The sequence below is a fragment of the Danio rerio genome, chromosome 16 (assembly GCF_049306965.1).
Source record: "Danio rerio strain Tuebingen ecotype United States chromosome 16, GRCz12tu, whole genome shotgun sequence".
NCBI classification, from domain to species: domain Eukaryota; kingdom Metazoa; phylum Chordata; class Actinopteri; order Cypriniformes; family Danionidae; genus Danio; species Danio rerio.
Genome location: NC_133191.1, coordinates 26,696,283 through 26,720,480, shown reverse-complemented (window position 1 = coordinate 26,720,480; position 24,198 = coordinate 26,696,283). Strand labels below are relative to the sequence as shown.

The window sequence follows — 24,198 nt, the reverse complement described above, 5'->3', positions numbered from 1 at the left end:
AGTCTCCAGAAACGTCCTCTGGACTACGTTTTCAGAATGACCCTGTGTTGACTTTTTCAGTTTGAAATATAACTGAGCCTTTAAATGCCATTTATAAAGAATTTACAAAGTATAAATAGATGAGCTCACAACACAAATGGAATTTGTGTTAATAAAGCATTTATTAATATACACAGCAACTATTACTATATGCCTGACAAAATAAGATGTGTAATGTTCATTTGAATAGTTTATTTATGATTAACTTAGTCCTTAAACTGCTTAAATAACTGTTTTGAAAATAATACAATACTTGATGGGCGAAGCAGTGGCGCAGTAGATAGTGCTGTCGCCTCACAGCAAGAAGGTCGCTGGTTATGGTCAATACTTGATTTAGTAGTGACATATTAATCATTAACAAAAGTATGAAAATGCAATCATGCACATGAGATATTCTTATAAGTAAATAATAGAGCATTTGTAGCTGAACTTATAAACTGCTTAATAATGTGTGTGTGTGTGTGTGTGTGTGTGTGTGTGTGTGTGTGTGTGTGTGTGTGTGTGTGTGTGTGTGTGTGTGTGTGTGTGTGTGTGTGTGTGTGTATATATATATATATATATATATATATATATATATATATATATATTCTATAAATGTAGAATTACTGCTTTACAAAAGCTGAACTATTTGCAAATGCTTATTAAAGATTCATAGTTTGCAGTTATTATAAATTGGAAACTTTGCTCTCAGTGAAATCTATTTGCTCTGGAACTGCCCATCAGGGTCAGAGATATCCTTAACTAATTACATCTCATGTTTAATCACCACCGAGATATATACCAGAGCCAGAAGTAGATTCCAGAATAAGTGTCCAAAATAAGAATGCTCTAGGCAGGGTACATGAGTGCTGAACAACCTCTGAAGCCCTAGAGCTGTGAGGTTGTGGCATCTCCAGAGCTGTCGAAACAAATTCTAAAATAAATAAACCATATAAGTGAAGTCTAAACAAGTATATTCTGGTCTAAAAATAATTACCCATAATAGAAAACTATAGTGAGTTTTGTCCTCCGACCATCACATACGCTGAGAAAAGCTAAAGACAAAATGGTGAAATAGTACAAATGGTGAAATGGTACATGCTGGTAGAACAAACAAGAAAAAAAAACACTGCATTATTCTCCTCTTCAGCATTGCATATCACATATTCAATTGTTTCTGCATATTTTAAAAATTCTTGGATTTTGCATTCGTTTATCAGTAAGACTGATTGCAATAATTTAACTTTTTTTGTTTTTTATTAATTATTCTATATATTTTGTATTTTATTATCTTTCATTTTGTACATTAGATATTGCTGACAGGCTTAAAATGTCTTATGGCATACACAATTATATATAGTCCAGGCTTATTCTGAAAACGTACCACTATATACATTTCTGAAGAGCGCCAAATACGTCCCAGAAGCTACATTTTTTGCAGTTATTGTTTTTGTGAATCCACCAAAGGCCACTGTGTATGCTTTTTAATATCTCAAATTTCTCTTGCGAGTGCCATTTGTAGGGACGTCCCAATAAAACATTTTAACTTCCGATACGATACCGATATTGCATCCTTCAGTATGAACCGATACCGATATAAATCTGATATCAGCACAAATCATGAATACTTTACTTTTACCTATTTTGTTAAGTGGAATGTATGAACGGCTAGATCAAACTGAGAACAAAAGTCAGCAACAGTATGGAAAAAAATGACCAATTTATTAAATATTGGTTGCATAAATGTGAACCTTTTACATAAGAATATATATAAAAGTATTAAAGAATAAAAATTAAGACCCTGACAAATATCTTAATTGAATAAACAAAAATATATATTTTTAAAGTGCAAAATACTAATTAAAGGTCACTTCAGTTATTTATTTTTTAACATCAGCAAATGGTAGAAACAGCTGAGAGCAGGAACATAAGAGAAAAAAAGTATTGTTACTTTAATTGAACAACTGCTAAAAGTTCATTGTCCAAAGTTTCAATTTTACACACAGCTTCTTGATGAATTTGTGATCAAGTTGAGCTGAAAAAAATATCTTTCACACAGTGGCGCAGATGTAAGGTATTGTTAAGTTAATAAAAATGTGCAGTATGGTTAGTACAAACATTTACATGATCAGATCTATTAAATCTGTATTTGTATTATAAGAAGATTATGGCTGAATCAATGTTCCCATACATTATTAATTTTATAATAATACATATTGCGCATATTATCTTTAATATAAATATACTTGCAATAGCTTGATTGATACACACCTTTTCTCCACATCACATGAAGTAATGTGACTTTTAAGAATAATTTTATTTATCAAAATTCATTATATTTGCATAATATATTGCACATATTCCACCCTACTACCCACATGGGAAAAGTACGACAATGTAAATAGAGACAGAACTGCAAACTCATGTGCAAAGCAGACACTGTTATTAGAGCACTTTATCTTTCTGGGCTTTTTAAAGAAGAGTTAAATATGGGAATGCCTTTAATTAAATTTTCCTATTGCGCCAAAAGTAATACCATCCACTTTTTAAACTGTAATGGCCCTCAGCACCAGAATGACTTCTTATTCTTATTTTAACAGACAATTAAAACAACAAAGATGTTTAGCATTTAACACCTTTTACATGACACTGGTCCTTTCCAGTGTGTTCAAGTTAAAAAATGAAATAAAGAATAAGAAATCCACTATTTCACTCCTACTATCTATGTGCACCACTGAAAGGTCAAATCTGCTCCCTCTCTAGTCTGGTGCTGCTGAGAGATTGAGATGCACCGGCCAAAGTTTGCGTATAAAGTAATGTAGAAACGCAGCTAAAGAAAGCAGAATCCTGGATATGTTAAGCGATTTAGAAATCTTGGCTAAATGCATTTTTTAAGTGCCAAATAGAGGACATGTCCGGGAAAAAGAGGAGGTATTTTCACCCTAAATAATGAGCTGGATCAGTCTATTTAGTAAAAGGCTTTTCTTTTTCGCGTGTTCTTGCACTCTTCTCAAAGCTAAAGTCTCTGTGGGTCTGCACCGGCAGAGCACGCGACTCCGTGGCGGAGTATTTACACGCACACAAAATCAAGCCGCTGAGGTAAAGTCTTATTATATCACACTGGATGCACCACGATATGCCTTGACCGAATTGAGGCTCGCACGATGTGTGCTACGTCGCCATTCGATGCCTTGTGTTGCTTAGCAGCGTATACAATAAAATCTAAAGATCGCTTGACGTGAAGTAAATAAACCAGTAACGTTAGACGTGCTGTTGTTGATAGCGTCAGCGTGTGCTACCGTCACAATAGATTTCTATCGTAATACATCATAACTTAGTGTGAAGAGCATGTTAAATATTAGACACTTTGCTAGCAAGCAGTGTTGTGATCACGTGGGCTTTGCACGCTGCCTCTGAATGCTGCTGGATAGAATAGCTGTAACGGAGTTAAGAGCACATCGGACTGCTTAAATCGAAGATTTTTAACACAGTCCGATATAACTTTTTGGACTGATATCGGACGAACTTCCGATATAAATATCGGATCGGGACATCCCTATCCATTTGTGCTTGCTGTTCTCATGTAAATCCACCAGAGGTTGGCTGACTGACTGATAAGCGATCAATTGACACACCCTCCTCCTTCCCTAAACCCAACCAATAGTGTTTTTAAAAGCACCGATTGACCTGCCCACTCACTTTCCTAAGCCCAATCGACAGTTAAAAAAAACTATGCAGATAAAGAAAAGCACTTGCCTGATTTTTACCACGATTTCAGATTTTACCAGATTCTCACCCTGTTATTTACTTGTTTATTAAATTTTTCGGCTTTTTTTTTTGTTTAACCCGTTTTCTGGAATCGTTTGATGGACTCGAATCCCCATCATTGTGGTCAATTCTTCTCTGCGTCTCAAATATGCCGACGTACATGGCGAGCCACTGGACAAACTGGTAACAGTAGCAATATTTCCATCCACCTATTTTTATGAGCATTTTGCATTTGCATATAAAAAAACAGTTGATGGAAACGCATACATTTTGAAAATGCGCCTTAAAAAACGTATGCGCATAACTGAGTAGGATAAACTTTTTATTTGATAAGAAAAGATGCGCACCAGCTACGATGGAAACACTTCTACCGCACAAACTCCAGTATGCGCATTAAAAAAGGTCATGTGATTTTGTTATGAGATCATGTGATGATGAAAATGTGTGTGAATGGACAAACCATTATGCTGAGCACACTGTAGGGTATAAACGGGTATAAACAGGCAGTCCAGAATCGTAGTCGTATAAACAGGCAATAAGTCGTAAGGCAGGCGACTAAACAGGATAACAAGGATAAGCAAGGCTAAGATCAAGATACGGGAAGACAAGACTAGGAGAACGCGTTGTAATGTCATCAACAGATTCACAAGACTAACAGATTAACAAGTGGTTTAAGTAGTGAGTGCAATCAGTCTCTGACAAGGCTCAGGTGGTGAGAATGTAATCAGTCTAGATGAGTGAGCATGTGTAAGTGTGATCGGAGAGCATGTATAAATATGTAGTCCAGGAGAAGGCGGAAGTGTAGTCCATGGTTTGTTGTGTGGGAGAACCAGCAATCTATGACGAACGATCGCTAGTTATCGTAACAGTATTAGTGTTTTTATATTATTAATGAACTCCAAAATCAAGAGTGTCTGTGGTTCGCGTCTGACACCTTCAAATGCCACTGTGTGTTCACAACGTGTCAAGTCACTTATTAGATGAAGAAAAGATTGACGCAGCTTGTCCTACTGCAGCAAATTCAGTTTTTACTGTTGATATTTGGCCCCAGTTAATCAGGAAGTGACGATTTTGTTCACTTTGACTCGTTGGATGGAAACCCTGCTTTATTCGCAAATCATTCATTCGATGATCCAGTTTTGCACATAAAGATCATTCGCATTTTTGGATGGAAACATAAGAAAGCAGTCCATATGGAGGTAAGCGGTCAGCTGGTAAGCATGAAAAGCAATGGCGTCATACCGCCCCATATCGATCGTTTTAAAGACAAAATGCAGACATACTTACTTCTGGCTACATAATTTGTGATCTTCAGAAATGTATACAGGACTACGTTTTCAGAATGAACCTATGTTGATTATATATTTTATTTTTTCCATCAACAAAAATCTGATGGAAAACTCAGAACACCAAAAGTGCTAAATGAACAAAATAATGAAAACCAAAAATAACTGACAGCCTACACCTCTTCAAAAAAATAAACAAATTAAAAAACGCTGAACTTTATGCTTACATTGCAAATACATGTTTTGATCTTCCCAGATTCAGCAACACAATCTTCACCAACTGTAAAACCACAAAGGACTCAATGCTCCAGGGAGTTCCCACAAACCTGCGCCCATACAGGATTCGCTTATCAAGGACACTTTGTTTCCAGTGACAACAGCCTCTACACATTCACCTCGCTGTGAAGACAAATTGCTGCAGACAGAGCCAAAGAAGCACAGAGCCACCCAATGACAGTCCCCTCTCCTGCCCTGACAACAGCAGAACGCCAGTGACAAACCTGGATGCTTTACATTCACACTTCCCTCCCTCCATCTCAACAGACATAATAACAATACTTGCTTAAACTGAAACTAATGTAAAACTCTGTGATCTCCCATGGCATTGTGTTTCCATCAGAAGATGCAAATCAAAAGAGATTTCAGCACCCTCAAGCCAAGACTGTTCAGTTGTTGATCGTTTTGCTTCAGTGTATCCTCAGGAGCCACTGAAATTCATTTTGTTTTGTCTGTATCTTTATGACTCTCAGAGTGCTATTGACTTGAATTTTATGAATCACAAAAGATCACAGTTTTAGTGTCTTCAACGTTCTACAGAGTGGAAAAGAAAAGATTCACGTTGGGTGGCCTGAGGTTTATTATATTATCCTCAAATTTTACAGGGTCTTTTCTTTTCAAGACTTTTTAAAGACCTTCTCAGAATATTTTAGGACCTCATCGCCACTTCAAGTTCTAATCAGCATCAAACCTGACCTAACTAACAGTTGTTAATAAACAGTCGTTAATAAAGTTGTAGTAAACAAATCAATGGTGCACAAACATGGAACAGAACTCAGATAAGCTCGGAAGAAACAAAGCTTGAAAGAATAAATTATGCGGTTGTTTTATATCGACAGGCTTCAGCTAATTTTTAAACTCGTCTTTCTCTAACAAGGAGTATACGCAAACTTACATTTTTCCATTTTGCTGTCTGTTTTGCTCTTTGGTTTCACTCATAGACTGGAAAAGATATGGATGTAGTATCTGCGACTTACCCATGAATTTCTGAAAAGCACGAAAGAAGCTACAATTGGGCATGGCCAACCTGCGTCATTTTGTTTGCGCGTCATCACTCCAACCGAGGGTAACCAAATAAGGGCAAAGAGCGAAGTGGAGCTATAGGCGCCTGTTAGTATTTTGAAACACTTTAAACTTCACAATCTGTGACTTGTTTGTGTTCTGACTAAATGTGCTTGTTTGAACAATATATCAGTAAAGTGTTTAGTCCTTCAAAAACACTGTTCTAATACTTTGAGCCACTAAACAACATTGTTCTTATGATGCTTTTCCACAGCAGGAAAACGCCAATTATTTTCAAATACTTCAAATATGGTCTGTGTTAGTAAATGCAAGGCTATTGATGAAATCCAGGCATGACATTTATGACATTGTTTCAGATGACTGTTTTAAAGCATACAGTTAATCAATCTGTCAGATTCTGGAGTGCATTACAGGTATAAGGAAAATTATAAATAATAAATTATCTTAAATTAAACGAACACATTTTAGATATGGAAATAGTTCCAAAAAGCAACTGACTGTGTAAAGCCACATAAATCAACACAGAAATACGATGTATATTCCGAAATCAGCAGCAAATCATCTGGAATCAGCTGAGGTGAAGTTACGGCAACCATCGAGACATAGCTGTCACTCAAGTGGCCACGCCTTCCCACGTTTGACACAAATTACATGACATCACCCAGACAGAGGAGCTTGGCCGGATGCGCCCCTGCCCAAACTAATCGCATGGATGTAGTACGTCATTGTTAATATTAGGAGGAAAATAAATAAATTTATGCTTTTTTGGAATCAAACACTTTGGACAATGCTTGAATAAAATTTAAGACCTCATTAAAACCTGTTTAAGACTTTTTAATACCTTTTAAGGGCCTAAATTTTCTCATAATTAATTCATAATTGAATCAACTTTTAATACTTTTTAAGACCACGCAGACACCTTGTTTTAATTGTGGCCTGAACTATCCCTTTATCTTACAATATGATACGATGCAATGCAACTTTTTGACAGACTTTGAAATTTAGTATATATTTTTTATATATCCATAAGCGTAAGCCAACAAAACTGGCACAAATTATCAACAATAAAAAAAGTTGCTGCAACCAGGAGAAAACCATAGTGATAAAAAGAGGCTGATTAAAAGGCAATTGTCAGATGTTTGGCAATAAACCTTGTAAGACATAAAGAAAATTAACCAAATCGTTGATGAAAAACTAAAACAGCATTTTGCATGGTGTCCAATGAGAGTAGTGTTCTAGAAAGTCAGTTGTTCAATCAAATGATCTGTTAAGACAAAATCACACAAGTTTTTTTTTGCTGTGCGTCAAAGAATGTATTTGATAGCTCTGACCCTGCACCACAACCCCTTACAGGAAAGTTTTCTGAAACAGATTTTTTTATTAACTAAAAGCTGAATACACAAGTTTTCCAATACAGACTCATTCTCGTTACGTACGCCTTTATACATTTTTGGAGAGAGCAAAATACATCCCAGGAGCTATGTTTTTTGCCGTTTTTGTTTTCGCAAATCCACCAGAGGCTTATTTCTAGAATATATTTTGACTTCTACATGCAATGGGCAAACTGGTAACAGCGGAAAAGCTGTCCATATGGAGGTAAGCGGTCATTTTAAAGACGAAATGCAGCCATACGTTTCTCTTGCTTCATAATTCAAGATCTCCAGAAATGTATATAGGGCTATGTTTTCAGAATGAGCCGCTGTTGGAGTTTTCATGCATTGATGTATGAAATAAGACTAAATTTGGTGTCTAAATTAAGTGCCTAGTCATGCACTTTACTAATAGAAAACTATGTATTAAAGCAAAAAACTAAAAAATATCTTCATTTACTTAATATTCTAATGACTTGTAGCAAAAATTAAATATCTATCATCATTTTGTAAATCAAGCAGTGTATAGCCAAAAATAAACCTGTCCAAAAAAGACTGATTTGTGATCACAAATGTGTTTCTAATGTACCTTATTGCATAGCTTCTTATAGCATAAAATCCGTCTATCTCAGTTGATGTCATGTGTTTTTCTTTGTTATTTTTGCATATTTTGAGATGTTGCACCATAACATTTTTATTTAGCAGATGCTTTTATCCAAAGTGTCTTACAAATGAGGAAGGCAACATTTGATCCTTTGTAAAGAGGCAATGTATAGAGAAAAATACAATTGTTATGAAGTCTGAAAGTTCAAATGACACTGGTGAAGTCAGCTTGCACTAATTTTCATCCATGTTTCATTCAATCGAGGCTATGAAGTGAAGAGTAATGTGCTCACATCCTAAGCTGCTTTGTTTACAGCAGCAAACAAAGAGAGTCCCCTCAGAAAGGCATTGATACTCTAAACTACATACTATCAATCATTAAAAACAACATTTGCTTGTCAAAGTTTTACCGGAGCCTTTAAACATCAAATTGCCATTTATGAAATCTGAGAGTATCATCTCTCAAAAAACAAGTGAAAAATCCATTAAATCAATAGACAAACGCCAGACACGTTTCTTGATTAAATATCGGATTTCAAAAAATGCCACAGCAACAACTGTCCCCAATTCAGCAAGCTAAAACAGTGCATCTCCTTGGGGTTTGGGATGACTGCATCAATTAGTGCACAGCTGGACACGTCTGAGACGAAGGCATGAAGCAGCCATTACAAGCAGCCTGCAGTTTTTACATCATCCTTTGTTTTATTTGAGAGTGATAACACAGCCACAGAATTTCATTACACAGATAAAACGCAACGAGGCTGTATGATTGCAGACAACACATGTGATATTAATCATATTTGTAGTTTAGCTCATCACTTCGGATTATTAAAATATAGATTAGCAGTGTTGACAATACAAATGCTCATGTGGTGTGTATGTAAATAATAATCAATTAATTTGAGTTATTTAAAAAATGTAAAGAAATAATAATTGTACACCCATAAAAGCATATTAATCACAAGCAAAATCTTTAAAACATAAAAAGACTTCTTAATTTGAGTAAAATCATGTTCCATACTCAACTAGATATATTTATGTTCAAAATAATAAGTTAATTTATTTATTATTTATTCTGAAACAGATACACATCTGATCTACACTCATAAAATATATAGCATTCATTTATTCATTTTCTTTTCGGCTTAGTCCCTTTAATAATCTGGGGTCGACACAGCAGAATGAACCACCAACTTTTCCAGCATATGTTTTACGCAGCAGATGCCCTTCCAGCTGCAACCCAGTATTGGTAAACACCCATACACACTTATTCACACACTACAGGCAATTTAGCTTATTCAATTCACCTATACCTACTGTCTTTGGATTGTAGGGGAAACCGGAGCACCCGAAGGAAACCCACGCCAACACAGGGAGAACATACAAACTCCACACAAAAATGCCAATTGGTCCAGCTGAAACTTGAACCAGCAACCTTCTTGCTGTGAGGTGACAGTGGTAACCACTGAGCCCCCATGCCATCAAAAAATATAGCTTAGGTTACCAAATGGTACTTAGGCAATCAAAAACTAACAAAATGGTCAAATCTATATTAGTTATATCTGTGCAACTAACCAAAATTGAATCACAATCGCAATTTAAAATGTTGCAATTAGCTAATCGCAAGAGGCTGTGATATGAAATATTTATGTATTATTTCATTTCCCCTGCCCAGAGCAAATGCGTGACTGTCGTCTGTGTAGTCTAACTAGCCAGTTGAGTGAGCACATTTTTGTTCTGCCCAATCAAAATTGCGCAACCAAACTATGTGGAACACCCACATTAAAATAAACAAACAGGAAAGTGCAAGATAATGGCATTTGATGCTTCAGAAGCATTAATAAACAAATTAATGTATATTTAAAAAACAGCATTGGTAATATGGGAATATTTTAGTTTCTAAGTCATATTGGTCATTTTTAGAAGCTGTTGCAGGATTTTTGCCACGGCTTACAGATATTTAGCTGAAGTTTGACTACAAAATTAAACCACAAATCAAATCGCAATATCTATCAAAAAAAATAAAAATACAATTAGATATTTCCGCCAAATTGCACAGCCCTACTATTGGTTCAACGCTTGAAATGTAAAACATAAATGATCTAAAAATTATGCAAAACATGAAGACGACAATTAAACTGATCATTCATTTTGGGATTTTTATTTAAAAAAAAAACATAAACTTATCCTAATAAGATGCATACAGCTGAGCTTGTACATTTGTTTAACTGTTCTTGAAAAATAATCACAAGTAATTAATGATCAGACAATATTAATAATGTTGACAAAAATAAAATTAGATCAATATAACAAATCAGTGAGTGACATCAGTGGCGATTCAATTCTGTTGTTAGGGTGTTAAATTACAAATCTGACCATATTTAACTCTATTTTACCGTGTCAGCAAGCATCTCACATAACACATTAATATAATTAATATAACAATCCACTCCACAAAATAATTACTCTCTAAATCCATGTAGTCCATTAGTATTATTGTTCATTACTCATGTAAATACACATGCAAAACGAACACTGTTAAGTGTTTCCTCAGGCCCAATATTTCAAACCACATGTAGAAACAATACAGGGCTCGAAATTGCGACCATTTTGGTCGCATATGCGCCCGAAAATGAATCTATGCGACCTCATAATATATCTGGGAGCATTAGTGCGACTGCAGATAATGGTTGTAGTGCGACCTGTTTTGATTTTTTTGTAAAAACGTGCTGAATCGCTCTTCCCTGCTGCCGCTATATTGGTTCATATTAGCTGTCATTTACTCAAGGTTTTCCGCTGTCAGATGACAGGGAAGGAGCTTTTATGACCACGGGAAATGCAAACGGCTGAAGAGTGAAAACTTAAAGCACACAGGTTTGCAAACCCCACCTAAAGTTGAGGCGCAGATGAAAGCGATCATGACACGTCACGTGGTGAATAATGATCCGCCAGCTGAGATCAATCGAGCGCGCTTCTTGGAGAAGGCGTCCGAATCTCCATGCGTTGCATTCACTGCGTGTTCAGCGCAAATGTCCGCTAAAAGTCAAATCTAATACTAAACACATTATCGCCAAAGAAGCTCGCCTTTACTAAGTTTACACTGAAACTGCGGCTCATAACAAAGACCGGTATTGCGCCGATGGTTAGCGCAAGAATCCTGCTCTGCCTGCGCATAAATTGGGTCGGCTGACTCGCCAGCTTTTCCACTAACACAGAAAAATGAAGATCAGCTCAGACTGAACCTTTAAATTGACACAAACTGAAACCAAAACTTTTAAAGAGTGATAGAAGTGAGACTTTACTTACTTTCTCTTGTCTATTCTTTCTTGAGGTGTATATTATTTTTATATTTATTTACTGATGACTGCTTTGCAGCTTTCATCATTGAATTGAATGATTTATTATGATCTTTTGTTTGTTTTGTAGCAGAAATATTATTTATTAAATTGACGTGCATATAAAAACAACAGTACAAAATAAATATTTCTTACTGCAATGCTTCATTTTTGTTTGATGCAAACTATACAATTATTTTTCATAAAGTAACAGACTTTTTATAGTAAATAACCTACATTCATGCACATTCAAGGCAGTATCATAATGAGAAATGTAATTCATTGTTACTATTATTGTCATTTTTTATCATCATTAATATTCTATGGCCTAATTATTAGACATTCCTTTTGGAATTATTGCACACAAATATCAATGTCTTCGCAGCATTAGTTAGATAGTTGTTTCTGTGTTTTGTCAGTCCTATTAATGTTGTTTTAAAATACAAAAAATCCCTTAAAAAACTATTTGCAGCGGTGCTCATTCATTTTTGGTGGGTGCTCCTAAATTTTTTCTGGTGCTCCTAAAATTTTTTTGGTGCTCCTAAATATTTGAAGTTGGGAGCACCGGTGCTACCAAGTAAAAAAGTTAATTTCGAGCCCTGCAATATATCATGAAACCCACAAGTCTGAACCAAGAATTATAAGGCAATCCACTGACTAATGTGAAAAAACATATTAAGATGAAATACATTATGTTTCTGTCATTTACATGTACCAGAAATGTCAAAAAAATATATATACTTATATTATAACAGAAACCGATTTAAATCACACTTAATTACGAAGAAACCTGATAAAATTTAAATTACCGTCTGGTTTCTTTCCAGTTAAGCTACCGAACAAAACCTGTTATTCAAGATTTCCAAAAACACACAATATTTGCGAGATAAAAACCCATTTAAAGCGAACACTTCAAACGAATTAGCCTTCATGGAGTTTGTGAATGTAGCACAAACCTAAAGTGGGTCAGTGTAGCATGGGCTTTACTTCTCTGTTACTGACTGAAGCAAACCAATGCCAAGGATGAGTCCGAAACAGCTAAACAGTATATCAAATATCTCTGACTGCTGAGGCCAAAGAAAAAGTGCGGGACACCAGCGCTTCAGTTTAGATGGCCATCTCTGGCATATGAGGCAGGTCTGTGCACACTGTAAACACCCAGCGATATATATCTGCCAATTTCTGCTCTGTTGTCACATTAAATAGATTTGTTTTCACATATGGTGCTCGGGAGAAAGCGTGAAAAACGATTTCTTACAGCTTTCCCTGTTTTTACAGCCTGTTCATTTACACTACACTTTGGTAATGATACAATAATCCACAGTAATAATGTGTGCCGTAACCTCACCTAATCCTGAATGACATTATATAATATTCTCAAACCGAAAGAATGAGATCAAATCGCATAATAGGAAGTGTAACAGCCGAGATACTGTGTAAATGCGGGTCGCTTTACAATGAAAAGTGACATATCAACAGTGCTGTTGATTCATGCAGTCATAATCAGAAATCTCTTGATCTCTGTGTTGATTTAGTAACCCTCCATATCCGGTTTGGCAAGAGAGAAAGAAGAATGTAAAACATTCTCAGTCTCAATATGCATAATGGGCTATTTATACTTATAGCCTTGAGTTTTCAAGAACAGTGGAGGTTTATGCTAAGCTTATTCATAAAATGACCTTCATATTGACGACTGATTGATTTTAGCATGAAGCGCTAAATGTGTGTTTGTGCTAGTGTCTCCTCATGTGTAAACATCTAGATGTAGACAGCTGTATTTTATCCAATGAATTGTGGTGAATACTGACTAAAGTCAAAGCACAGAGCATCATACAAAGAAGCTATGGTCTTTAAAGTGATCATTCCCAGCTTCACAAAACCAAACTGAATGTTCAGAGCTTGTACTTCCAGCCATGCAGCCATTAAACATCAAAGAACTGATGTAAACAAAGACTTCAGACAGCAAGCTGAATGAAACAATAACCCTCAAAGAACAACTCGTAAATTTGAAACTAGTCATCAACTTATAATAAATAAAAGTTCTTCAATGACATTTAAGTTCCATGCAGAAACTTTAACATCCATAGAAACTTTTAATTTCATAAAAAGTTTTCAATAGAGAGTTCATTAGATTTGTTAAAAAGGACAAAATGGACCTTTTAATCTTCCTTAGGTAACCAAAAATGGTTCTTCTAAAGGCTGATTTACACTTTGGAGTTGAGTGATCGCCGTGAACCATAGGGCATGCCTTGCGCGTAGTGGTGCATTTATACTTCTGCATGCTGTTTAAGTTGCTCTGCAATAACACTTTCAAAATGCTATCTGGCAGTGGGACTTTAGATTGCTCTCTGTTGATTTTTTTTCTGAATTCTACCTTAATGTACAAGTATCTCAAACTGGCTTATTCAGAGGCGGGAACCAGTGGACGTGCAACAACTTTATCAAGACAAAAGTTTCTAATTGGAGCTACTTCATGGAACTCGACACTCACTTGTCAACAGACACTCGTTTCAACAGGCTCGCTCCACTCCCACAGCTCTCAGCCCCACCCACACTCGTCACCGATATCAAGCCGACCAATCACAGAGCTTTGCTAAGTGTTGTCGCAATATGTAATGTCAGAAGGCAAGGGGTATGTGATTAGGGTTGTCATGATACTGGAATTCGATACCAAACGGTACTGAAATGTGGTGCAGTAAACAGCTGTGTTTTCGATAAACGGATGAGCTTTACAGCCAATCACAATCATTTCTGTTGAGCACATAAACACAATGGCAAATCAGTGGTGTTTAAGAACGTGCTCTACAGCGCTCAAATGTTCGCGATACTAATTTGTATGGAATTCCAGTATTGCAACAAAACAGTGACAAAATGAGCATTAAGTAGATATAAACTTTCAAGTTTTTAGTTTTGTCACTTACAGCCAAATGAATCAACGACCGATGTCAACTCTGTTTATCAAATCTTCAGACCAATGATATGCTCTCTAGCATTACCTCCCGCCCCTTCAAGACACTATTGCTGTTGCTAAATATCTCTTATTTATGTACATCGAAAAGCATTCCAACCGAGGGTTCACCAAAACACTTGCAAATCTAAGAAATTAATAAACGCCTGTTTAAGATTCATTGATGAACTATTTACATTTGGTATTAAGATGCATTTTAATTAATCAACGTTAAGAAAAAAAAAGCCAACTCTTGACCACTTTCAGAGATAGTGGAAAATGCATTTTATCAGATTGCTCAAAACATGCAGTCAAATGGATTTTAACATCCACAAAAGATCACCTGATACCCATTTACTGGCAACTATCATTATGGGAAATGTTGTAAAAAAAGCCATTTATACTTTGCTACATTATACCAGAACGTAAGGATTATGATCAAAAATGTGGTTGTCATCCATATTCTTTTTACTCACCAGCGTTGTCAATGCCTGTAACACTGGTTTATTCACTTAACAGGATTTGTGTGTTGCACTAAACTCTGAGTTGGATGGTTGACAAATCTGAACAAGCAGGCAGGAAGGCACACATTTCATACATTAATACCAGGTAGTTGGGAAGGTTACTATAAAAATGTATTTCACGTCGATGAGTCAGAATTCTGTGCTTTCATAATAAAAAAACAGTATTTTACTACAGATTACAAAATCCACTCTTTAAAAAGTCATTTGTAACATACATTTTCATCAAGGTTAGCAGCTTAATCTAAATACTTTGAAATATTAATAAGGTCTTTTTCCTACATATTATTTTAAATCAGTTTTCAATGAAATGTCTATAAAATATAAATAGATGATTGGTTTACATTCGTTGTACTTATTTTGTCTTCAGGGAACATGGAAGTATTAGCTGCTGAAAGGCAGTAAATAAAATGTAAAATTGAATCAAATTAAAATGTAAAACTGTAGTTAGCATCCTGTTTAAAAGTTTACACCCCTGTTCTCAGTGCATTGTGTTACTTGGTTGAGAATCAGTGAATGTTATTACTTTTAGTTAGGGTTTTATTTGAGACCCTCAGTTGTCCTTGTAAAAAAATAATAAAAGTGAAAACTACACTGTCACTGTTGGAAAGTGCTACAATATACAGAAGATGCTGTAAACTTTCTGAAGGAAAGTATCCAGTTTAACTGATCGGGACAAACAAAGGATTCATTAACAACTATCACAAACATAAAATACTTTAGATCATCCAGGTAACAATAGATAGTATTATTTAAGAGTATGCAAGCTTTTGATTAGGATAATTTCTAGATATTCAATAATCATTTGTGCCTTGGTGAGTATAAACAGCTGTTGTGTGAAATAGTTTATTCAGAGCACTAAACAAAATAAAACAAGCAATTATACGATCCTGCTTATTTTATTGTAATGATTACAGTTTTTTATATTCTGCAGGGGGGGTGTAAACTTACGAGCAGAATTGTACCTCCAGACAAATCAAACAGATTTAGAAATAAAAATTAATAGGCTGCAACCAATAGAAACCTAAAGAAATAAAATGGCATTGCCTTTTATACACAACCGTTAAGAAGGGGCCAGTGGACCTGCTATGATACATACTTATAATACAATTATTACAATTTAATAGCTTTGAATTCTTTTTTTTTTTCTTAAAATTTTAGCAAATTTGTTCTGTTTTTGTCATTTTATCATTTGTTTCATATATCTTTAATTATGAATAATATAATTTACTAATTAAACAAATAATTTTGAATAATTTAATTTATTATTTAATATAGGCTACATTTAGTTACCTCATTACATCACAATAAACTAAATGAAATTAGTGTATCTATATACATTTATTTACAGTAAAAAAAAAAAAAAACATTTTATTAGATAACATTAGTTCAAGTAGTCAAAATGTTTACTTTTTAGTTAAAGATAACTCTAGCCACTGATCAGGATATCACATATGATGGACAAAATAACTAAAGAAAGAGCTTGGATTAAATCAGACCCGAGTGAAAGCAGAAGGGGTGGAGGACCAGTTTTAGCATATCTTAGCAATAAAGAGGTCAGTCTGCACACAGCACACAAACAGCAGGAGGTCAGAGAGAGGCTGTAAACCACCTCAGCCCTTACCACAACACAAGCATCTGCCCACGATTTGACAAGCTAAGTTCTTGTGACATTGAAAAACCGACCAAGACACACGTACACACACTTACAGAATGACGACCGCAAACACACACACGACCACAAACTGACCACGGTAGTGTCGCGAGACGGTCGTCTACATCGACAGGAGCTCCTTTATGACAAACCTGACAGACAGTGGAAACAAACACAGACACCGGAAATGCGAAACGTATCAAGGTACACTTCAAAAGCCCAATGCATTATTTGGGTCAACAGCGAGATACGCATCGGCCAGCCCGTCCTTAACCCTTAATTCACACTGAAGATGGTTCACGGACTGCTCGTTTATAACATCTGACCCAATTCTGTCAGCAAACCTGATGTTACCTTAACAGGGGGGAAACAGCGGTGTGATTAATACAAATTACAAGGCAGATGCCACTAAATTCGATGGTCACGTAAAGGATTAAACGACAAAATTTGCACTTACAAATTTCTTTTGAATGATATTTCTCTTCGGCCTTTCCCTACTCATTTTGCCCTCCAGGTTGAACTCATTAAAGGTCAGACGGCCACATCAATTCTTATTAAGAAGAAAAAATCTTTCCGTTGTTGTAGCACGTGATTATTTAAATCCCTGGTAGCAAAATGTCGAGGTAGGCAGAGAACGTTGTATCCCGGTCGATCGGCGTAGCCTGTCTTTCTCTTTTTCACAGCCCAAGACACGACAGAGGTAAAAGAATCCAAATCCGAAGATCCATGGCGATTAAAAAGGGTCTGTGTGAAAAAAGCAGCGGCAACATTTCCACCGAAACGAGCTGGAATAGCCAATCTTCCATTTGAAAGCTGAACGGCGTATTGTCAGGGCTCCCCGCACCACATTCTTGCAGTCAAAATAAAAGCCAGCTTTTGGCTCCCATTCTCGTAGCTCGTAACGTGTCGTTTACTGTTACATTATGCGGGTACAAAACGGCCAAACGCACCGATTTGAAAAATCTGGAGTTGGTTTTTGCCTGCCGCTGTGCTCCCTCATATTGTGTGAACTCAATGGCACCGATGTTAATGCGACCTAGTGGCGTCTTTCATAGGAGGATCCGTCCTATCATTCACCCTCAGCACGTTTAGCGGTACATTTAAAAAGGCTGTCTCGAAACACCTCACTAATCTGGTCTTTTAACATGTTTGAACTTCCTTTAGCCCTATGGATTCTGAACTATTATTACTAAACGGTATTTGACTGAGCTGCCAATTGTAATTACTGTATAATAAGTTCATGAAAACAATTATGCATAAAAAAGACTGCATTCTTTCAAATAGGGGGGGTTTGCAGAGATGGAATAGACAAAAAATATTTGGTTCCTCAAAAAAAAAAGATTTTCTTTGTGTCAAAAACTTTTAAAATGTGCTTTTTTTATTATGAAGAGTTTTTTATTATTATTATTATTATTTTTTGCAGGAATGGAACCGACCATAGAATCAGGGGTGGACTTTGCCAATAAGCAAGGTAAGCAGCGGCTTAGGACCCCGGGAAATTAGGGGCCCCAACCAATGTCAAGAAGCCTATATTAATCATATAGCTATTTTACTAAATTTCTATCATACACTCAAAAAATATTTTTTACATGTTCAAACTACTTTATTAAATGAGCTGAAACAACACAATCTTTCAGATTTCATTGGGACAACTTAATTTTTTAATGTTCAATAAACATAAATTTGTTGAAAGTGTTGAAAAGTTAATGGATTTGATTTTTTGGGGACAACATGAATGAATTGTGTGGAACCCTGCATTTTCGATAGTATATGTTGCAAAATCTGTCTTTAACCAATAAGATTTTAATGTTACTTCTTTTCGAAACTGGGGCCCCCATGAATAGTGGAATGTTTCTTCAATACTACACACGCAAATATTAATATCTAACCACAAATATGGCTATTTAATTGCACATAGTTAGTTAGATAATTGTTTTTTTGTTGTTGTTGTAAGTTTATTGTTTTTAATTTTACATTAAGAAGATAAAAGTTCATGCGACCCATTGCTTTTTCTCATGCTGAACGATTCATCATTCTCCTTATCTATCAACCAAAGAAGGACTCAGTTGGAGGTCAGTTGTTCTGACTGCTGCTGCTGCACAAAAAAAAAAAATACTAAAAATATGGCTGGATTCATCTGCTCCAGCTGATCCTGGAGTCTCTATCTACTGGACATTATTAGTTTGGAATACACTACAGCTAAAATAAATGATGCCAGTAAAAAAAAACTGTACAATTTTGGTTAAATGAGAGAGACTGTCTGATGTTTCAATCCTGATTTTGTACCTTTTATTACAGTATTACTGTTTTTATTTTATTTATTTTTTTGTTGTGTGGATCTCAGGCTTTGTTCAAAATCAAAACGTCAAAAAATGTCAACAATAAAAGAAAATAATCATAAAAGAAGATAAAAGTTTCACTCAAAATATATTTTAGCATGCAGTTTGTTTACAAAGAACAAACAAACAAAAAAATAATCTATAGAGAAAAAAATATCCTCAGAGAAAGAGAAAGTTTTGAGTTTCAGTGCTTGGACCCCATAACAGGACTTGCTTACAAATCACATCATCTAATTAAAGTTAGAAACCAAGTATTATAATACTCATTTAAAATCATGTATTCTGATTAATTTCGGGTTACTTTTAATTACTTTTGTTTAGAACAATTTAATTTGATTGGGATTTATATTGATACACAAAAAAATGAAAGAGGGACAAAATCACAAAACAATAACTCAAATCAAAGACGTGTAAGCTTTTAAATATTTTATTAAATTATTGAAATGTTAACTTAATTTTTTTGATAATTATTTAAGGCCAAAAGAGTTTAACTGATAAGTAAATTGAGGCAATTTCTTCATTACATGAACAAACATTAACAGAGATTATATATATATATATATATATATATATATATATATATATATATATATATATATATATATATATATATATATATATATATATATATATATATAGTAAGTTTTACAATAGCAGTGTTTATTTATTTAACTCTTTTTTTTTCATTTCATACAATGGATTCTAATTATTTAATCCAGATTTGAGTCTGTAAATCATGCAAAATAAAAAGCACTTTCATTTGCCTTCATCCTGATTCATTTGCCAATATCAGATTGAAATCAGTAGTGTCAATTTATCATTTATTTCTAATCAGTAGCATATAAAATGAAAATGAACATAAATGCGACACAATTCACATGGAAACCCTTAAATGCTTTAAGGGCACACCCTTATAGACACTGATCCACATCTGCCAGCATATCCCAGAATGCATTGTACTATGCCAATGTTGGTGAAATCAAGGAGTCTTTAAGGATTATAGCAAACCCCTCTCTGTGATAATCCATGGATTATTTCTAAAAATAAACGCACCGATCAGCAATTCCAGTATATGGGGATGAATCTGATGGGGTATTTTCCTCATTACAGTGTGCAGTGTTATGAGTCATTCATTTTGCGTCATATTCTGTTATTTATTTGTACAAGTTTGTTCGATTTGATTTAGTGGACACTATGCAAGCGGACTTACAAATGAGAACAAGCAATTTATCAAGAGCTAACAATGTGTGCATTACCATCGAGTTACAAAAATAACAGAGAAAAGGGACATTTATTATTGTCATTTTGATGTATAATCTCCATAATGCTTAGAAAACAGTACAGGCTGCTTAATTTCCAGCTGTTGTTTCCTTTGCGTTTTTATTAGCTGGAAATGGTGCTGGAATATTCCTGATTGTGCAGCTGTAAGATCTGCTGAAGTCTAGTCTTTGTCTTTCTAGCAGGAAGAACGTTATCATTCAGCCAGAGCCTGAGGGCAGATAGGCCCCTTTAATTGGAACAGCGTTAAAAATAACCTCAAGAGGTATCAGGGGCATATCACAGCACAAGTGCCCATTTCATTACTCTAGAGTTGTAAATGCCAACAGGAAAATCAAACTGCAAGATATCGGTAATGGTTTTTGTCAGATGATTAAACCAGTGTACTACCAAACACTTGAGGAAAGTAGTTTTACAATGCCAAATGCCATAGTTACAGTGCTCAGTACAATTAAGTACACCCCATTTTAAAATTGAATATTTGTATAAATTTTTCAGTAAATATAGGCAATGAATTTTAAACAAAACATATTCATTAAACAGATATATGTATTAAAATTATATTTTAGTCATCAAACATATTAAGAAATTGAAAGTTAATACCATTACATTCAAGCAAAATATTGCAACAAATTACAACTTACATTTTTCAATTTATTTGCTTCTATTGATTTTTCCTCTTTTTAAAATTTTGTACTTAATATTTTTCTATAACATTTAAATTTGGCTGTTGTGGACCATTCACATACACACACCGGCGACGCAGTGGCGCAGTAGGTAGTGCTGTCGCCTCACAGCAAGAAGGTCGCTGGGTTGCTGGTTTGAACCTCGGCTGAGTCAGTTGGCGTTTCTGTGTGGAGTTTGTATGTTCTTCCTGTGTTCGCATGGATTTCCTCCGGATGCTCCGGCTTCCCCCACAGTCCAAAGACATGCAGTACAGGTGAATTGGGAAGGCTAAACTGCCCGTAGTGTATGAGTGTCTGTGTGTGTGTGGATGCTTACCAGAAATGGGTTGCAGTTGGAAAGGGCATCCGCTGTGTAAAAACATGCTGGATAAGTTGGCGGTTCATTCCGCTGTGGCAACCCAGAGTTAATAAAGGGACTAAGCTGACAAGAAAATAAATGAATGAACTTTGTGGACCGTTATCATAAGTTATTCTGTTAGATAAGCTCCAGATTTGGTTTCAGTACTGACTATTGTATAGATTCCTATTAAAATATGAATTTAAAAGATAGATTTGTGAGGGGTGTATTTATATACGCTGAGCATTATAAGTATTATTATGACCAGTCATTGAATCACAAGAATACACTGAAACTTCTGAGTGTTTATGGCTGATATCTACACTTCAACTTTGTCAAATCAATAGTGTAGTTAACTCAAAATTTCCTGAAAGTTAATTTTACTCATTTGAAAAGAGTTTTGAACTCAGTGTTTAAGGTGATGTGTTAATTAAATACCTCATTACTTTAACTTGAATGAAGTTCACAGTACACATCAGGATTAGTTTTTGAACTTAAATGGTTTGTTGTGATTGGTTTTTTCAAATGGTTTGAGTTACCTAAGCTTATTGGGTTTTAAGTTTAGGATTTTTCCCGTCAGTTAATAAAAAATAAAAAATAAAAAAAAAATAAATAAATATATATATATATATATATATATATATATATATATATATATATATATATATATATATATATATATATATATATATATATATACTTATATATATATATATATATATATATATATATATATATATATATATATATATATATATATTAAAATAATATTGAAGACGATTGTAGCATCGTTAGTTTTGTTAAATCACATAAAATGAGCTTGCTGCAACGTAGGCATGGGCAGATTCTGACAGTATGATAACCTTAGATAAAAACATCACGATTTCACGGTATTGTAATTACTGCTCTAAAATATGTTATTTTTTAATGTCTGGGTAAAAAACTAAAAAAAAAAATTACACAATATAGTTTAATTTGAAAAACATTTAAATTATTTTGAAACAGTGAACAAGTCTGGCTAAAAAATTCAAATAAATTATTGACTTGTTCTGTCTGTGTAAGTTTCAAAAACACAGAGTTCTTTACACTTTGAAACAGTATCTTTGGATATCTTTTCTGCTATAGATCCTGCTGTCCTAAAAACAAAAATAAATATCTAAATAAATATCTAAATAAATAAACAAATAAATAAACTTTCATAAAAAAAATCGTTCACATACCATAGAAACGGTATAGCAGAAAACTTTGGCAGTTTTAAAACTTTGACTTTTCCATACCGCGGTATAGCTTGAACGCTAATCGTACCATGCCTAGTGGTACGGTACTGTATACTTTTTTCTTATCAGTTAATTTTGAAAAAGAAAACATTGTATTAATCTTAGTTTTGTTAAATCATATGAGCCTGCTGCAGTTTGCAAATCAAGACCATTTTCTCCCATTTAGATCTAGAAAATAGAGTTTTAAGTAGTGTATTTATATACATGAGTGCTGTAATTCACCACTAATAATGGGCCACCCTGCTGGCAGGGAAATCAATTCATCTCTTTAAAACATGCCTGTCCCTGGGGCAGAGTCAGAGATGTAGGCTAATTGTGAAGCACTACACTTTGAAGAGAAGTGCTCAACAGAACAGAAAAGATTTTTGGTTGATTGCCAAACCAAGCAAACTCTCAAGGAAGAAGTTTTCGTCACAAAGAATGGACACAGTTCAAGTTGGCTGAGATTGATCTGCTGTAAAAGATCGAGAGTGTTTGCATTGTTTGCTTAAAGGGCTGGTTATTTGGATTATTTATCTATCACTCTCATTAAAATATAACCGGCTAAACCTTTGCACACATACTGTATGAGAAGTGAATAATAAATAATTATGGTGGACATACCTTTAACTGTAGAAGATGGACTTGGGGTTTTTAGCACAAATCAATAGGGAATCAGTGTGTTATGGCCAACAATGAAACAGTATGTAAAAGAACAAATATTACACCTTGTTCATTAAGACTGTACTCAGATTTAACACTAAGTTTTTTTTAGAGTTCTGTATAGTAGAAATAAAAACATATTTGCTTTACTGGAGCTTCAGTATAGTGAATTATTTTGATGTTGCTTTCTGATGCAGAATCTCTTCATGTGGATTTTCGAACAGATGGAGGCCACAGGAAAGCTGGAGCTGTGCTACAGCCATTAATAGCCATCTACTAAATGTTCTGCAATAAATGCAGTGTCCCTCAGCACCAACACAACCACCAATATATATTTTATGTCTTTATTTTGTTCAAATCTTTAGCAATTAAGCCTCCACCTGCTTGGCACATCAGTAATATAATTACAACTGTTATAATGCTGCATAGGCGACGCAGTAGGTAGTGTTGTCGCCTCACAGCAAGAAGGGCGCTGGTTCGAGCCTCACCTGAGTCAGTTGGCGTTTCTGTGTGGAGTTTGCATGTTCTCACTGCGTTCGCGTGGGTTTCCTCCGGGTGCTCCGGTTTCACCCACAGTCCAAAGATATGCGAAACAGAATTGGGTAGGCTAAATTGTCCGTAGTGTATATGTGTGAATGAGTGTGTATGGATGTTTCCCAGAGATGGGTTGCAGCTGGAAGGGCATCCGCTGCTTAAAAACATGTGCTGGATAAGTTGGCGGTTCATTCCGCTGTAGCGACCCCTGATTAATAAAGGGACTAAGCTGACAAAAAAATAAATGAATGAATGTATGAATAATGCTGCATATAGAAATCTTGTCACACTAAGAATTTATGAA

At 35.0% G+C, this 24,198-nt stretch overlaps 1 protein-coding gene and 1 long non-coding RNA gene across 3 annotated transcripts in view; one reads left to right on the top strand and one right to left on the bottom strand.

The window, feature by feature from the left end:
* The window catches only part of jarid2a (jumonji and AT-rich interaction domain containing 2a), a 96,875-nt gene extending 79,052 nt beyond the window's left edge, over positions 1-17,823 (bottom strand). For both annotated transcript variants that reach the window (XR_012391635.1, XM_001345849.9), the window contains exon 1: positions 17,259-17,823. Coding sequence is in view for 1 of the 2 variants with exons in the window: in XM_001345849.9 (XP_001345885.4) it covers positions 17,259-17,303 (45 nt within the window). In the remaining variant the exon portion in view is untranslated. The remainder of the gene's footprint in view (positions 1-17,258) is intronic.
* On the top strand, positions 17,356-18,931 carry LOC141378060 (uncharacterized). Its single transcript, XR_012391647.1, has 3 exons — positions 17,356-17,501; positions 18,225-18,272; positions 18,858-18,931. It is a non-coding gene; the product is annotated as an uncharacterized lncRNA (long non-coding RNA).
* Positions 18,932-24,198: the final 5,267 nt, after the last annotated feature.